The following is an 18,340-nucleotide window of genomic DNA, read 5'->3' on the forward strand; positions in this document are numbered from 1 at the left end:
AGGGACAGATAGAGAATCTTTTGTTTCATTTTTTCCCTCCGTTGACCTCACGGCCAATGATAACCAAATTCTCAACAAAAGAGCAGTTTCATTTACCTCACTGTCCCACCGCTGGTCCCACAGTCAGCACTACCCAGCCCATCTTGCTGGCTTCTGCGGACCATCAGTCTTGGCTATTCAATTCAGTTTGCCTGGCATCACCCCAAGTTCAGCAGCATCCGCTTCACTACTGTGAAGGGGGCTGATGCTCCTGTTCTGCGGGCAGAGATTGCAGTTATACTGGTATAAGTTTGCAGCATTCGACCTGAAGGATGCGTACTTTCATGTGTCGATCCATCTGCACCACATACCATTTCTTCGGAAAAGAGCCATCTCTCCCCAACTCAGAGGATATTTTCTCGGTTTGGAGTTGGATTTGGTCGAACAGACAGTGTGACAGCCTATGAGCTGTCTCGAGCAATGCTCCTGGGAGTATGGTGACTCCATCCCCAGACGGTCCAGCTGATTTGGAGACATTTCTGAGCCACACAGGTAGACCTATTTGCTTCTCCAGAAACCTCTCACTGCCAGTTGTTCTAATCCCTAACCCAGGGAACACTTAGCATGAATGCACTGGCACACAGCTGGCTGCAGGGACTACGTTAATATGGGACTACGCTTTTCCCCCAGTGAGCCTTCTCACACGGACGCTGTGCAAAGTCTGGGTGGATGAGGAGCAAGTCTTGCTAGTGGTACTGTATTGGCCTGATTCTTCAAACTAGTGCTCCCCATCTATTGACTTAGAGATGGGGCGCCATTTGGCAACCATTTCCAGATCTTTGGAAACTCCATGTCTGGTCCCTGGACAGGACATGGAGGTTCTATATGACCTACCCAAGAAGGTAATGAACACCATCACTTCGGCGAGAGCACTGTCTACAAGACATGTTTATGCCTTGAAGTGGAACCTGCTTGTCGAGGGGTGTCCTTCTCGCCGAGAAGACCCACGGAGATTCCTGATTGCGGTTGTGCTTTCCTTTCTGCAGCAAGGGCTGAAGCGAAGGCTGTCTCCCTCCACCCTCAAAGTCTAGGTTGCTGCTATTGCTGAGTACCATGACTCTGTTAATGGGAAGTCTTTGGGCAAGCATAACCTCGTCATCAGGTTCCTTAGAGGGGCTGTCTTTAGTGCTAAAATCACTACAGCAGGACCCATTAGAGCCTTTGCATTCAGTTGAGTGACTTGGTCAGTTGAGAGTTGGTCGACTATTCATGCCTAGGGTTTGGGCTGGATGACTTCCAGGTAATCATGAGGCCCTGGCCCAGCTACGTGCCCAAGATTCCCACTAAACCCTTCAAAGACCAAGTGGTGAACCTGCAATCAGTGCCCCTGGAAGAGGCAGACCCAGCCCTGGCTTTGCTCTGTCCCATCTGAGAATTAAGATGCTATGTAGACCGGACACATAGCTTTAGGATCTCAGACCAGCTCTTTGTCTGTTACGGAGGCAGGCAGAATGGGAATGCCATCTCTAAGCAGAGGATAGCCCACTGGATTGTGGATACCATCACCCCTGCTTATCAGGCAGATTGCGAGCTCACTCAACTAGCAGTGTTGCATCCTCCTGGGTGCTGGTTCGTGGTGCCTCACTTAAAGGGGATGAGGGGGTGAAATGCTCGTTTTCACTCAATATCCTGTTAATCTTAGTACCTATAGAGTAGTACTGCATCCTTCATAACTCCAAAAAGTCTTTAGTTTTATTATATTCATAAGAGAAAGATAGTCTGTACCGATTTTTCCTGGAAAAACACGAGTGGCTGGAGGCGTGACATGTGGGCGGAGCTAAAGAATCACGAGCGCCAGTAGGCTTTTGAGTTGAGCGCGTCTGGAAGCTGTGACACCGTGAGGACAAAACCAACCAAAACAAACCATGGCTAACAGTCAGATTCAGCGTATATTTATGATCCAGAATCAGCTCCAGAGGCTGAAATTTAACAAGAGCAGCATCAGCAACAACGTCTCAATGTGGTATGTACTGAAACTGTATATATTTGCTTAGCGGTTTTGGAAAATGACTAAGTTCCACTTTGTCGTCTTTTTTTTTTTTCAGCTGTAACGTTACATGTGGAAAGTGCAGTTTGATGACAACATCGCATGTTGTTTACTTGATGTGCTTACGCGCCGATAGCTAAGTTAACAACACAGAGATATTTGAAGCAGTTTTACTCGTGCAGTTTGATGACAACATTGCATGTTGTTTACTTGATGTGCTTACACGCCGATAGCTAAGTTAATAACACAGAGATATTTGAAGCAGTTTTACTCATCGCATGCGGTTCCAACACACGATCATGACCCTTTTTCGTTGGGACTGCATAATCCTTAAGAAATAAACAATGTGCAAACCCGGCGTCAAACGGCGTCAAAGCATCTTCGAAATGCAGGGAACAAACACAAACACTTGCACAACTCCGTTGATGCTCTGTAAAAATAAACTCCACTGGTCCCTTAATGCTGTTTCTCTTTTGGTAATCTGTGCAGGGTTGTCTTGCCCTGGCAACCAAAAACACACGTCTTTTGTGACATTTCGCGACGCTCTCGCTCTGATCAGTGAAGTCTGTTGTGCTCTCAGTCCTCTGCTCTACGGGAGCGCGCGCTCTTCCGGCAGACGTGCCCTCAGGACCCATATAAGGAAATTCCGCTCCATCTAACGTCACACAGAGCCATACTCGAAAAAAACTTTCCGAAACTTGTGACGAACCGGGAGGAGTATTTTTGGAACAGAAATACTCCTTCAAACGTACAACTTAATTTTTGAAACTTTGTCCATGTTTAGCATGGGAATCCAACTCTTTAACAGTGTAAAAAACTCAGTATGCATGAAATAGCATTTCACCCCCCCTTTAAAGATATTTGAAGAGCTGCGGGCTGGGCGACCCACAACAGGTTCACTTGATTTTATAGCCTTCGTGTGGAGCCGGTATCCTCCTGTGTTCTCACCTCAAATAGGTAGTGGCATCGAGAGGCCCCGGTTAGTGTCAGCTTGCGAAAACTGCTCCAGGGTGTCCATACCGTAGACACTGTTGAGATCTTCCATCACCTTTGGCAGCATGGTGCAGTGGAACGTCTGGTGCAAGGCCTTCACAATGAATCCGTGAGACCCGTTAAAGGCTGGGTTCCATATTGAGACCTAAGCGGTACTCAGGAGTGTATAGTCCATGACATAGCTTTATTGCCTGTATTCCCCGGCAGACTTCTGCCTTCCCAAGAGGGTTACAATCACGTCCAAGTTGTATATTTCTCCATATACACCTAAATGGTGCTATACATGTATTTATTGAAAACTCTTTGGAAAGGATGGGGCTTTCGCAGCGTCCCTGTTCCAAGTGGAACGGGTACATTTTACCAGTGTTATCCAATCTCACTCACTACAGTGAAGTAGTGCTTTGACAATGGTGAGTGGAATTACTTGTTTCGAGCCCCAGCCTACACCAATAGGGGCGCAAGCGGCTTGCACAGGGCACTGGAAGGGAAAGCACCCATGGCACTTTGGTAGGGATTCCAATTTGTCGGTCACCGAAGTGACATCTCTGTTCCATCCTTCAGGGGTAGAAAGTTACCATACGTAACCAAGACGTTATTAAATTATTAATAGCCTTATTAGAGATTTAGCTTGAATTATTTGCTTTAAAGTTTTTGGCTCTAATATCTGAAGAGTTTGATATCTCTGTTTTGGTACAATTTCCATAATATACAATGTCTGCACATCTGTTAACAAAAAATTATGTTTTATGATTTTGTGATCCTTTAAGATTAGCCCTTGAGGCCAATGAGCTGTTTCTGTCAGTTTTAGTTGTATGTAGTCAGCCACGCCTATACTTAACCTGAAAAGACGTGTACACAAATCTCTACATGTTTGCAGTCATAAAAAAAAAAACCACACACACACACAATTTATTGGTATTTAACTCAAATCTTTAACATTTGTCCTAGGACTTGGATACAGAAAAAGAAATTCATAAATGCAATAGATTTCCAAAGTTTCAAGCTATTATGAGCGGAAATTGCACTTCACAACTGATTTGATGATAAGTAACAGCACAGAGATGTTATGGCAAAAGAATATAAGTTGAGTCTCTATGTTGCAGTTTTTTTGTTTGTTTGCTGTATGTTTTTTGTTTTTGCTAATGCAATACAGTTCACCTTGAGGATTAGTGATTTACTTTAGTTAAAGCACCCAGTGTTACAGAACACACTAATGAAACTCTACTTACAGTATTACCTCACAATGCAGAACAAAATCGTTATTTTCTACATTCATTTGTTCTGTTATTGTTGAAAAATACTTTGCATTGATCAGACAGTAATTAGAAATGTCCTCATCCATGCTTTTTTTTTTAATGATGCAGGGAGATTCGGGGCTCGTCTGGCTATTCTGTCTTACGTGAACTAGGTCAGTGCTCTTTTCTGCACTGGAAACCATTACTGCTTGACTGTGTCCTCCACATGCACACAGTAACCAGGACTCAAACTGATATGAACTGACTTGCCTACATACACACCCTTATAAGTAATCACTGAAGCTTCTCAATTATAAAAAGCAGGTTGAATCAGATCTTTTTTTGATCTCAAGGAGAGTACATGGAGATAAAATATGACCACAAATCCATGTGGGTTTAAAAGCAGAGTGTCACTTAGACAATTTAGTGTAAAGCAATGCTATACTGTAATTCTGAACATGGTTCACTTAAAAAGTCCTGTAGGATGTCAAGTGTAAAGCACAAATATTTAAATCACAATATTTATAGCAAAATATATATATACCCAGAAATATACCTACCAATAATATACCTATATTAGGCTCAATTCCAAGAACCATATTTGATGTAACATATTTATAATATATTTTTTATATTATTATTATGTATTATATTATATTAAATTATAGAATGAATACCTTTTTGTCTATGTAATATTCATCTTGTCTGAGGGAAGACTTTGAATCAGCCGCTGAAAGTCAATGTATCTGAAGACCAAGAAATTAAAAAATGTAGAAACTTAATATATAATTGTTGCATATATATTCATTAACATGCAGTCTATTGTGTATAGCCTTACCTTTTGATAAAGTGCAGTAACAGAGATTTGAAATTCCTTGAAGAAATCTTATAGTGAAGAATGATCAGTCCCAAGAAACGTACCAGTGTGTGGGACGACCATGTGCTCATCCTTGTCAGAAACACACTGATGCCGTCTTGGCGTGTGTTTGTGTGTGTGAATGCGTAAGAAAGAGGAATCGAGGAATAGTGAAATAAATTAATGCTAAGTTGTTTTAAAGATGAAATTTTTAAAACATTTTTTTACATCATGGGAAAAAACGTTTAAAAACAAAGGAAAAGACTGAAGGAAGAAAGGAATGTTGTGAGGATGCAGTGGATAAGAGATGAGAAGCTAAGCATGGAGTCTTGTCTGTCTGGAAACAGTCTCTCAGACAGACTTGACAGCCCCCCGCCCATGCCCCCCAAACTGCTGGCTTTCAAAACACCCCAACACCCACCAAACACCCCTCCCTTCTCTCCCTACCCTCACCGACAGCCATGACAACTTAACAACATTACATTTACAGAAGGAATTTCACATTTTTATGTTGTACTTTTATATACTATTTACAAGAACTGAAACAATTTTGTCTAAGAGTCTATTGTTAACAAGCAACGTGTTTTTATATCTGTTGTCTCATGACCCAGTGTATGTGAGGTGAATGTGGGCCAGAGTGCCCTCTAAAGGCAACAACTGTAAATAGCAGTATGGTACTCATATGAGAACATGTGATTACTCTGTTTACATGTAAGGACTCATTTCCTGGTGTGTCATCCTTATTACTTACAGTACCTAATGACACACTGATGGTCTTTCTAATGGTCGAGAGTCTAAATTTATCTGTGAATTGTGACTCAGGTTCTTTGATGATTGTTTAATGGAAAAAAAATTATATGTGAAGTAACAAGCAAAAATGTATTGTTTGTTAGCTTTCTCCATGTAATTTACAAGATAAAATAACATTCAAAATGATAGTTCAGCCAAAATGTAAAATTAAAAATTTGAATTTGTATACATTTGAAATGGATAAATAAGATTCAAGGTTTACAGAGAATGGAAAAAAAGTAACTATTTAGTCTTTGTTTAATATGTTGTATGGCTTCAATAAGACTTGAAATGAACCGCTTCTGTAGTGCTTTAATGGTGTTTTTTGTCCTTTTAGGATTTTAGGCTTTTTGCCAGCCCCAGGCCACTTTTGTTGTATAGAGTAGCATGAACATTCTGACAAACATCTCCTTTTTTTTCAACTTAGCAAAGGAAATAAGCAAATCAAGTTTGGAATGATATACGGGTAATAAGAGTTAATTATGATCCTCAAACCTTTTGGTTCTCAAACCTTTTGACATCAATAAATTGTAGCATGAACAGACATTCCCTTTGCTACAGTAACCATCAAAAAAGTACATAGGTTCCTTATGTTTTCTATTTAATGCCCGCCATCATGTGAAACCACCAGTTTGCCTGAACAGTCCAACCTTTCTGCTCGCAGAGGGTAATCTGCTGCAGGAAGTGATTCCGAGCTTCTTCCTCCCCCTGATCCTGCTGCAGTGCAGTTCGCAGGTAGAGCATGTCCTGTGACATGCTGAGCTCAGGGATTCCCGTGAGTAGCATTAGAGAGAACAGAGTGACAAGAAGGTGAGACTGAGCTCGGAGGGACAGATAGGCACTGATACAGGTGTCCTAAAGAAAAAAAAACGGATACTGGAGTTCAGATTATAGCTGTAGCATTACTTTGACTGCATGAGTAAGCATACAGATTTGTTTTATTTTTTATGAGATACTCTTTCATGAATCCAGATCACTACCAAAACTAGAACTTTCTTAAAGCATAATAAAATAGGCTGACAGGAGAAACTAATCCTTCTCAAATTTTGCATTAGTTGCATACATTATTTTATTATTATTTATTAACTAATGCAGTATTATTTAATATTTTGAATTAGCTTTTATTTTTAGATTTTGCGTAGTCATTTTAATTGACATTTTTATATATATAATTCTATAAACTTTAGTTTATTGTTATCTCATTTAGTTTTAGTGCACGTCATTTTATTACTTCAACGTATTTCACTTGGGTGCATGTGCAACCCTTCTCATTTTTAAGTTTAAGTTATTATTTTAATATTTATATTTTATTTCAGCTTCATTTTAATAACTGGTAACAGATTTGAATAGCTTTAAATTTCATTTTATTTAACAATAACAACAGTGGTTGCAAGGGCCTGTAACACTGAAAATATTTCAAAAAGAAACTGTGTAACAGAACCTACCCTAAATCTCTGGAAGTAGAGGCTGGTTTTGCCTTTCACCCTGCCCATAACGTACAGGAAGTCAGGGGTGAGGACAAAGGGCACCCTTTCTCTGTTCACCCCCAGGAAGCTCTTAGTGTTGCCCAAGATGTGCCCAAAATCAATGTGGAACAAGTTCCCTGAGAAGAATAGAGAATTTAACATTAGTATAATTGAAAGTGGACATTACTGGTACATCTAAGGCATGTTCTGTGTTATTGAACCCTCTCTAAAAATCTACCTATAATACGTTTTCAAAAATGTTACATGAATCATATTTTAGTTACCAGATGTAACAAGATCATGACTGAAATTGAAATAGATCATTTAATTGTAATAGTTTACTGGTTTTGCAAATACAATAATTCACATGATGATGTGATTTTATTTTGTCTTTTTGCCTATGACAGAAGCTAACTTGTTCTTTTACCTTGTTCAGTGATCATAATGTTGTCGTTGTGGCGGTCACCTATACCCAGCACGTATGTAGCCACACAGTAGCCGGCACACGAGTTCACAAACTTCTCCATAGCTTGAAAGTTCTATAGCACCAAAATTCAAGACAAAAGGTAGAGAACGATTAAATATCTGTATGTCACACTGTAGAGACAGATCTGGTAGAATGACAGCTCACATGACATAGTATTTGTACAGTATATCTGCTTACTTTTTCCTGGAATGGGCACTTCCCCTGAAGCCAGTCATATAAGGCATTGTTTTTGAAAGCTCCCGCCACACCTCCCTGACTCTTCTGAACCGAGGCAATAGTGATCGCATTTCGCACAATCTCAATCATTCCTGCATCAAAGACCAATATACAGCTGAATATTAAGTTAGAGACGGCAGTCTCTAATCTGTTTGTTGGTCATTAGATGTTATTTTCTGCAGCCAATCAGAATCAAGTGTACAAGAGTGCTGTGCCATAATTATTATTATTTTTCTTGCTTATATTTTGATTAACTTTTTGATTGTCTGTCAGTGTTTTTTTTATATTTAAAGTGTTCTCACTGCAGTAATATACTTCTCTTATAAGAACAAGAGAGACTGATCATTACCTATGTTATATCCTGTTGAAATGCAGCCATAGGGCACCAGGTTCAAGTCTAATCCTATTTCTTTCCAAATTGAGTCCATGACAATAAGCGTCTGAAAAAACAACATATATATATATATATAAAAAAACCTTTAATTTCTTAACTTTGTTTCTACTTACTAGTGTAAATCAGTCAACTGTTTTTTAGCATTTGCATATTTACCTGGATGATAAGCATGTCCTGTCGGAGGTCATCTCCATGCTTAAAGATGATGCCGACAGGAGGAGAAGCTGGAGCTTCTGACTGTACACAGGAGAACTCAAGCCAGAGTGGCTTTTTCTTAGACGCCATCACTTTACAGTCTTTTAGCTGTATGACAAAATGACCCAAAAATGAAAATGTTGCTGTGTCGTTCTAAACTTGTATTCTTTCTTTCTGCCAAATACAAAAGCAGATATTCTGAGGCATGTTTCAATGAAACAATATAGGTAATATGGTCTAAAAAGCAATTTTTCAAAAGGATAAATGAGGGTGAACAGAATTTTCAATTTAGTGTGTACCCTGCATTACGGACAATTTTTTAAAGTTCTTAAAGTTTAAGTTCAGATCAGTTTATGAAGGCTTACAAACAATTTCATTTGGGAACAAGTTTCCTTTGGGTTAGAAGTAATGAACCCATGACTTAGAGATGCTTATAAAAGTTCCTGGACCAAAAATGTTATAACATTTTAACATTCAAGCATATACTGGAAACAATCCCTATAGATAAATATATCAACTCACTATGATACTTCCTGCTCTGACACGGGGATCAAAAGGCACCAGGAAGTCAGAGGGTAAATTGCACTCCTCCAATAACTCCTGCAGCTTCTGAGGAGCTGACACACACACAGACACACACACACATGATGATGTAGGTGTGTGTACTGCATATGACACACAGTACTGAGGGCACAGTTGTTTGAACCTGTTACCTGTTGATGGAAGATCGGTTCTATCTGGGTAGAGCACCTTCACTGTTAGAGCCACGTCATGCAGGCAGTTGACGACCTGTACTTGACTCTGGAATTCAGTCAGCATTGCCTCTCCACAGCCCAAAAGATATGCCTCCAGTATGACCGCCATACGCTGTCGAAAAAATGGGCAACCTGCCACCTCACTCCGCAAATACCAGAAAAAGAAGTGGCCGATCCGTTTGCTCTGTGTTCCAGGAAATGGCAACAGTACATAGTTAACCTTTACAGTATCTATCTTCGTTAGTTATTTTTGGTAAAAATGACAGAAATGTAAATCATCCTCTAATGAAGTATGCACAGCTGCAAACGTGACTCACCCTCAGTGCTCTTTTGAGAAGGAATCTTGCCAAACAGCTATCATGATATGGTTCGACTTTAAGGGTCTACAGAAAATGACATGCCTTATTAGGTTTTGCTTCTCAATACTACAACTCTGAGTTACAAAACTAGCATTGCTGTACAGGTCAATACACTAATATAATTCTTCACCTGAACCAGCTGCAGCAGGTACTTAAGTACTTCATCATTGGATAGGATCTCTAATCTTTGGACTGCCAATCTTCTGACCTTCAGGTCTGCAAAATCCACACTCAGAAGCTCAAGGGCCACAGACAGCTCCATATCCTCTGGTCCCCAGTGACTCAATAGCCAATGGACATCCTGGACCGCAGTAGGCATCATCCAGTCGATTTTGCGAAGAAACTGAGGTAAATTTGAGGCATAGTGGACACTTTCTTCTTTAAACCTTCTGAGGCAATCTGTCCTTATGAAAGGTGTTGTTGGAGAAGCCTCTTTGGATGGTGAGTAGAGTCTGGATTCTCCTGAAATGTCCAGTGTAGAAGAGTCAGAAATAGGAGATGTACCACTAGTAGAAGAGCTTTTGGCATGTGGCAGGACAACGGGAAAGCTGTAACGATCCAGCATAAAGGTAATTGCCATTGCTTTGGCTACATCAGGGTTGGTGGCTGTAGACAGCTTTTCTGCTTCGTAAGTGAATGCCTCCTCGTCCCATTCTGGGAAAGTCCACATGTGTAGAGTGTGTGGACCTTGGCTAAGAAGGGATCTGTGGTCAATCAACTGGAGGTTTACAAAGTATAATACTTGCCCTTTTCCTTTCTGGTAATCTGATGCTTTAGAGGTGTTCGACTTTGATTCCTTGGTTGACATGCCTTCGACAGTACTGGCATTAATTGTGAGGCCTAATTTAGCTCCGTGAGGGATATCCCTGATCAGAATGTCAAATTCCAGCCAGGTGTTCCACAGCACTTCATCTGTAAACTCTTTTGAAGTTGAACAAACTGCTGACACAGTCTTTCTACCATAGATTAAAGCGGCTTCTACATGGACAAGTGGCGGTACCTTACTTGGGAGTTCTGGGATATCAAACCCTAGGAGTTTAACCCTGAACTTTCTCTCACAGTCCCAGAGGGAAATCATCACAATGTCCTCTACTTTCTTCTCTTTAAGGGAAAGCTCTTCGTGGGAGCTTGAGAGACCAGTAAGACTGTCCACCAGTGGCCAATACTCTCTACCTACTGTGTTATCTGGAAGGGATGAGATAGCAACCACTGAGAGATAAAGCTCCAGCATGTTTTCAAGGCAATGTCTGACCCACAGGTAGTCAGAAAGCTGGAAGTCTTCACTCAAAAATTCCTCTCTGCCACACACCTTGAGCACATAATCAACCGACCATCCTTCGAATGACAGGTCCTCCTTTGGGGATGATTCCCAGACAGTTTTGAGGAGATCACTGGGCGTATGTGTCACGTCAGCTTTAATGGAAAGGACTGAACTATTATAGTAAATGGTCACTGAGAGTTTTGACTGAATGTAACCTTGCTGGTTGTTTGGAAGCACTGTGGAAGTTATCCAAGGTTCAGTGACATAAGCTATTGGATCCCGTTTTTTCAGTTCTTCCCTTCTTGGTGTGGCAAACTTTCTTCGGGTGTAGCATAGCTCACTTAAACGATTAGTGTCTGAGCAGTCCAAATCATAGCCGATTAGCTCATTAAGAATGCCTTGGAATTGAGTTCTCTTCTTAGAGGCAGTTTTCCGAGCCAACACAGTGACACAGACAGTCTGAAGACCATCGGTACCCTGAAACCAGGGTGCATCCAGAGTTTTCAATACCTGATAGTCATCATAAATTTCATACGACTCCTCCTCCTTGTGGTACAACAGACTGTATCGTTCTGGGTCCAGAAGTGCAAATGGCTCTGAAAGTCTGTTATTCTCCTGGGCTACCATGCACAGGCGCACACGAAGCTGGTGGACGCTGCATTGCGCTGGGAGTTTGATCTGAACGGGCTCCTGCCTGTCCAGTAACTGGATACCTTCCCTGACTGGTAACTTGCAAATGAATACAAGGTTGTTATCTGAACAAGGTTCCTGTTGCTGGTGTGCATCCCATTTGTTCTCCATGGATGCTGGAATGGAAGTTAACATGAGCACATTTAGCAGTAACAAATTTTATTTTGAGTGAAGTGTTAAGATTAGGGTCTTTTTAAAAGAGTCTTGTGCTGTTGGTGATACAGTTGGGGGTGAGGGATAAGTTGGGCCAGGACTGAGGTACATTTTTATTTATAATTGAGTGGTGCCTGCACTTGCTAATATCTTATTGTGATGCTATGGTGCTTGGACTGTTTGCTAGGGCAGGGGTTAAGTTTTAGCGTGTTGCTCTGCAGTTGCTTGGTTACTGAGCAAAGTTCAAGGGACAAAACATATGGATTTCAAAGAGAGTGACTCCTTTAATATGTAATGTGATGTAATGTGACATATTTCTGTATATGTTCATATGAAAAAAACAATTAAAAAAACAAGGAGAAGTTATTGTCTACATGAGACTATTTTACATTCCACCCTTTGCTGTTAGATGTGAATGTTATTTCCTTATTCCTTATGTGTGTGTGTGTGCGTATGTGTGTGGGGGTGGGGGGGTACATTTGTTAAAAGTTTTCTTTAAAGTTGATTATCACAGTTCTAGTGATTTGTACCTGTATATTTTGTCTGTGCGTATGTGTGTGTGTGTGTGTGTGGGGGGGGGGGGCACAAACCCCACTGGACAATGTATATAACTGCTATGCAAAACAATAAATTAATTATAAAAATCATTTAACAAAAATTGTGAGTTTAGAAGATACACAGGGTGGCTCAACATAAAACTGGAATATCTAAATCCATTCTTTCCTGCTATTATTTAGTTGGGTTTTTAAATTGCAATGTGTAATTAAAAATGCATTTTCATTTTTGCATTGGTATCATTCTTGCCTCATTAAAAAAAAAAAAAAGAATATACCAGTTGCTCCTGTTTTCAAATAAATACAGTTTTTAGTTTGAGGTAGATGGCTACAGAGGTTTTTGCAACACACAAACTGGTTCTGCCAGCCACTCAAGAAGAATGTATCATTCTCAAGCCTTGCCCCGCTGTGCTAAAAACTTCAGACTACAGACTATAAGTACTATACGGTATATTCTTCCCAAAAAGTTGTTTGTTTTACTACAATTACAATACCAAGTGAATGTCAACTTACGCTGTATAATTATAATGAATCATAAAATTGCACTTACCTGTACAACTTGTGTGTCTTTGGTTTCAGGTCAGTTTCTGTGGCTTGTGTGTAAGCTACAGTTCAATTTCCCTGTTATGCATTAATGTGAAGTGACTGACTGCATAACAACTCATCACTTCCTCATTCCTTTGTCTTTCTGCACCTGTGAGGAAGAAAGTTTTGATCACTTCATGCTTTTTTCTTTTGTTGGTTTCAAATTCAGAATGGATTTTCCACGCCCAAATTGTATTCTTTAATTGTTTTAAATAGTTATTTTCTATTATCTTATCACCATCTCTCTGTTTTATTAACCACATCATTAATATTAGTTTAAATGTTCATCAAGAACTCTTATAATTAAAAGAGGTTTTATAAATGGAGTATTTGAACAGAACAATAACTTAAAACTGCTAACGTAAAATGTTTCTCTCTTTAATCACTAGAGGGAGCTCACTAATAAATATCTACTGTAAGGTAGCCTATAGTTGTTGAGCAGGACCCGTTGGTTTTGCCACTTTGGTTTTCACGCATTTGCCAGATTGAAAATTAACTTTAAAATAAACATTTCAAAACCCCCGAGGCGTGTTTTATTAGTCTTTAGGCAAAAAGGAAGTCTAAATTCGTAAAAAAAATATTAGAAAACTCTTCTCAAAAAGGCACATATCATTGTCTAAAACAAAGTATAGAAGTAGCGTTTGAAACATTTACTGGCAGCATTCACTGAATTAGTGGTGAAAGAGAGTCTGTATGGACAATTAACCATTTTATGGCATAATCCAAATTACAAAAGAAGCATTGGGTGTGATGATCACTGAAGTGTCTGTGCTCTATGAGTGGTCATTAGAGTCCAGTTTCCAGCAGATTATTAAGGACAGGAACTGTAGGTATCAGACATTTTGATGGAGACAGTCTAGTTATATAAAGTAGTATTTTTCATCATTTGGCATCAAATAATTATATAATATCTCACAGATACATTTTATTTTACACATTACATTTAGAAAAAATTCTTACATACTCGAATTTCAACAATACCAAAGATAGTGGAAAGAATCAACAGTGTCTTCAATGCATAATAAAGCATTTTATATGGCAACATGACAAAAAACATTTTTGTCACAATAAATAAACCATCAAATAAATACATAAAATGTAACAAGAAATGATGATCTTCTTCATCCGTTCACATTTACATTTACATTTTTCCATCTCACAAGTTTTAATTTATGAAGCAACAGTATTAGTAAGTAAAACCTGATATCTGTTGTGCTGACATATAGAAACTGACTTATTTAACCTTTGCTATATATGCTGCATATATGGCTTTTTGGAAGGTAATTATTATGATTAACACAATTATTTTTCACAGCTTTATGCATATGTTGTCATGGTTATACAGAAGCTGTCAGATGTGTGCTTTAAACATTGGACTGAGTACATGAACATCAGCAGGACCATCTATGAAATTCACAGTCTTTGAGTTTTTTTACTTTCTTGTCAAAACAGACAAAATAATATATATGGTTAATATTATGCAATCAATCATATATTTAAAATATAAAAATAAAGATTATACTTTACGATAGGCCTTAGATTTACAGCATTTGTATTGTTGGTAAATGTGAATGATCTCTTAACAATGTTTTAATATATCAGCTTTAAAAAAAATAATAATACATGTTTATTAAATTAATTAATTAAATTATGAGTAAACTGGAATTTGCAATGGACAATAGTTTATTTATAAACTAACACAAACCTACATTAATAAATGCTGATAGTTTGCATAAACTAAACAAATAAAGTGTAATCTAGTTATATTAACAGAAACTTCATAAGGACATGTTTTACGTGAACAAAAGGCACATTGCATTCGAGTCAGATTTACTGATTTGCATTTAAAATATTTTGCATGAAAGTTTTATATTGTGCGTTGTTATAATCTTACAATAAACCATAAGAACACATTACACACACATATATCCTGTTTCCACTCAAGCCAGGGCTGCTGCACACCTCTGGGGGCTCAGTTAACAAGCATTTCTGAAAATTCCCTGAATCATCTCGCTTAACGGTTGTTTCTCCTCCAGCACAGCAGCCTTGGCAGAGATTCCCTCACCTCTCTGTTGCGCAAACCATAGATGAGTGGATTAATGCAAGGAGGGACCTGAAGCATCACCAGCAGCATGATGTGTAGGGTCCCTGCCGATGTCCAGTCTCCAGGGTAATCCAGTGAACGGACCATTGCCATGTTACCCACCAGTTCCCACAGAGCATCCGAGGCTATCTTCAGAAAGATGGGGAGCAGCTGAAGCAGCAGCATGGAGCAGTAGAACATCACTGTTTTGCGTGCCCTCTTGTTGACCTGCTGGAAAGGCTGAACGGCATTGCGTGCCTCCTGATACATGCGCAGGTACGAGAAGGAGTAGGAAAAGATGCAAAGCAGTGTCACCAAAAGCCCAATTACTTTTCTAAACACAGCAGAGCCTCGTGGAAAGCCGAGGTGGGCCTCTAAGGTGTCCGGCTCACAAAGGAGTCCTGTAATGGGTTTCCCCACCAATGAGCTCTTGTGCCCTAAACTAAGCAAACCTGTGATCACTGTTGATAAGCATGTTGATATAAGCCATGTGAGACCGACTATGAGGTAAAGGCGCTTGGTGGTTAGTATACTAATGTAGTAGATGGCCTGGCACACATAAAGGTAGCGCTCCAAAGCCATGCAGGTGATAGTAAGCATAGTGCAGAAAACACAAACAGTGTTAATAAAAAACTGTGTGACACACCAAACTCCATATGGCAGCGTGGTCTTCTGCAGCAGACAGTGTGCGACTGTTGGACCTTGGGTTACAATGAGTAGGACGTCACTTACTATGAGGTTCTTCAGCAGGGCAAAGCGTGGTTCCCAGGATAGGTCTTCTGAATTGCCAAGACTGAACAGAGTGCAGCCATTGACGATAAGTGAGATGACGGTCATCGCCACAAAGACCCACACCAGTACCTGCACAGCTGTATCTGACGGCAGGATGGATCTGAAGAGGCAGCGTCCCTGGTCCAGCAGCTGGAGGGCGTCTAAAGTGATGTTGGCATCCTGACTTGGAGTCGGACACGAGTAGACTGCAGTCCATAGTATGATACAAGGTAAAGCACGTGTTAAACGCATTTTGTGCGAGGACTTGCGCTTTTATGACAGCTTTGGGAGTTTGGCAACGCGCTGACTGATGTTCGCGTTTGTTGCGGCTGCACGCGACGTGTCTCCAGAAAAGATGCAGACAGGTGAGAAACGTGAATGAAGGAGGGGCGTAAAGTCAGTCAAAGAGACATACCTCTCTTAAAAATATCCAGTTGAAAGTGTTCGCCTTGTTTGTCCCTTAAGACTGTAAAAACCGCAGAGACTAGGTGAATCTAATAATCGAGAATTTTATGTATATTTTTATAAAGCTTTAAAACATTTAAAGTTATAGCTAATCCATCTACAAACTTAATTCCTTAAAATTCATTTAAAAGTTTAATATTAAACCAATATATGCAATTGGAATAATCTATCATTTTATTTAAAATAGATTAATCATTTGATTAAAATAATTTGTTTAATTTTTTTGTACACTACTTAATCAACTAAATTATTTTATTATTATTGATTGATGATATGGGTGCAATTAAAGTAGGCTATATTTTCATATTTGTCCCAAAATTCGGGTTTAGAATAAAGTACACTCATTATTTTCACCAGTTCAAGTCACTCCAGTCAAAGCAAAGGTGTTACTGGTAATTTTCAGATTTTCAGTCAGATTTGACTTAAAATGTGATTTGCAACGGTTTTGTGACATGCGCAAGTAAGCAACTTAATCAAGTCATATCAGTTCAGATATCAAACAAATATTATAAACAAAGCTAAAAACAGAATCTCGGTTAAGAGTTAAAAACAAGTGCAGGGGTTCACTGCTCTTGTAATTGTAAGTCTTACTAGTAAGAATTAATTAGAGTTCTTTAACCAAATTCTATCGCAGAGATCTCTTATTCAATTAGAGAGAGCTCTAACTCTAGCTAGTAAGAACCAGTTTAGATATCTCTATACACTCCAAAAACACTGGGATAAAAACAATCCAATTTGGGTTGTTAGTAACCCAAGGGCTGGGTAAATATAGGACAGAACCCATCTTGGGTTAATTTTACCCACCAAATTAGGTTGTTTATTTAACCCATCATAATGGGTTGATTTATCCCAGCAATGGTTTATTCATTTTTACTATATTACTAGCATATTTTTTACTTCATACATTGAATAATGTTTACATATTAACTTAAATCCTTTAAACTTTTTTGAAATACTCCACACAACCACTGGTTTGTATGATAACATCCTTTATTTTCCTTTGTCATTAACCGCATTGTTTACATAATTTTAACAGGCTATACATATTGCCCATATTTAAACTAATTTAACAAACATTAAAAGTAAAAAAATAAACATTGCACAGAAGTAATGTACGTATTATTAACCATGTTATTAACCAATAACTATGTTATTCTGTAACTGCACTGTGCCGCGCTGGTTCTCATGCCTGAACTGGAGTCATGTTTGGTGAGGAACTGCTCACGGCTGAGGACACTGGCCTGCATTTCACTCATAACCAAAATATTCTGTGACTGTCTTTCTAACCTGTCCACAAACAAACAGTAAACAGCTCTAATAAAATATTTTAACATTCAAAGCATTTATATTCTGCATCTTTATGAACAAAATAATTTATTTTATGCAAAGCATCAGGCTAACTCAACCGCTGGGTTACATCTGACCCAGGATCTGAGTTATACAAAAACTACCCACATCATTAACATTGGGTTGTTACATTTGACCCAGGAGCTGGGTAACACAAAAACTACCCACATTACTAACATTGGGTTGTTACATTTGACTCAGGAGCTGGGTAACACAAATACTACCCAAACACTGAAAAAATAACCCCAAAACAAGTACTTCAGTTATTTTACTTAAGTAGACATCTGACTGTAGTACTTTTACTTGTACTTGAGTAAAATTTAGCAAGGGTATCTGTACTTTTACTCAACTAATGAAGCTGTGTACTCTGTCTGCCTCTGGTAATAATGCAATTGGGACAAGCGATGCATGGAATATTTTATGCGAAAACAGCTTGCCACAGCTGCTGTGCTTAAGAATGTCCAAGAATAGAGTGAAGAAAAAAGGAGGAACATTGTAGGCAGAGCGGCTGTAACGAGAGGATGACAGTTGCTGCTGTCTATTACCCAAGCTTACACGGCTTGGAGAGCCATTTATCTGTCTATCGACATGTATGATAGCATGTATAAACAGTTTTCACTTACTATATTTCACATTTACATTAGCAAAGTAACACACTAA

At 39.1% G+C, this 18,340-nt stretch overlaps 2 protein-coding genes across 2 annotated transcripts; both read right to left on the bottom strand.

The window, feature by feature from the left end:
- Window positions 1–5,568: 5,568 nt before the first annotated feature.
- si:rp71-17i16.5 (phosphatidylinositol 4,5-bisphosphate 3-kinase catalytic subunit gamma isoform) lies at window positions 5,569–13,094 on the bottom strand. The gene is made up of 11 exons (XM_052540181.1): window positions 12,980–13,094; window positions 9,902–11,838; window positions 9,730–9,795; window positions 9,371–9,596; window positions 9,180–9,274; window positions 8,619–8,765; window positions 8,418–8,508; window positions 8,030–8,160; window positions 7,793–7,904; window positions 7,345–7,502; window positions 5,569–6,754 (listed from the first exon to the last, which is right to left on the bottom strand). Exons 2-11 carry the CDS (start codon window positions 11,831–11,833, stop codon window positions 6,497–6,499), a joined length of 3,216 nt encoding a protein of 1,071 aa, XP_052396141.1. The 5' UTR covers window positions 11,834–11,838; window positions 12,980–13,094; the 3' UTR covers window positions 5,569–6,496.
- Window positions 13,095–14,894: 1,800 nt separating this feature from the next.
- Window positions 14,895–16,217, bottom strand: LOC127944478 (olfactory receptor 2AG1). The gene has a single exon (XM_052540425.1). The coding sequence runs from the start codon at window positions 16,118–16,120 to the stop codon at window positions 15,029–15,031; it is 1,092 nt and encodes a 363-aa protein (XP_052396385.1). The 5' UTR covers window positions 16,121–16,217; the 3' UTR covers window positions 14,895–15,028.
- Window positions 16,218–18,340: the final 2,123 nt, after the last annotated feature.

This window comes from Carassius gibelio, chromosome A23 (assembly GCF_023724105.1).
Source record: "Carassius gibelio isolate Cgi1373 ecotype wild population from Czech Republic chromosome A23, carGib1.2-hapl.c, whole genome shotgun sequence".
In the NCBI taxonomy this organism is placed as follows: Eukaryota; Metazoa; Chordata; class Actinopteri; order Cypriniformes; family Cyprinidae; genus Carassius; species Carassius gibelio.

Coding starts and splice junctions, on each gene's coding strand:
- si:rp71-17i16.5 (XM_052540181.1), bottom strand. CDS start 11,833: ATGGAGAACAAATGGGATGCACACCAGCAACAGGAACCTTGTTCAGAT. Junction 9,796..9,901: donor ACCTGCTGCAGCTGGTTCAG/GTGAAGAATTAT, acceptor CATTTTCTGTAG/ACCCTTAAAGTCGAACCATA. Junction 6,755..7,344: donor TCTACTTCCAGAGATTTAGG/GTAGGTTCTGTT, acceptor TTTTTTCTTTAG/GACACCTGTATCAGTGCCTA.
- LOC127944478 (XM_052540425.1), bottom strand. CDS start 16,120: ATGCGTTTAACACGTGCTTTACCTTGTATCATACTATGGACTGCAGTC.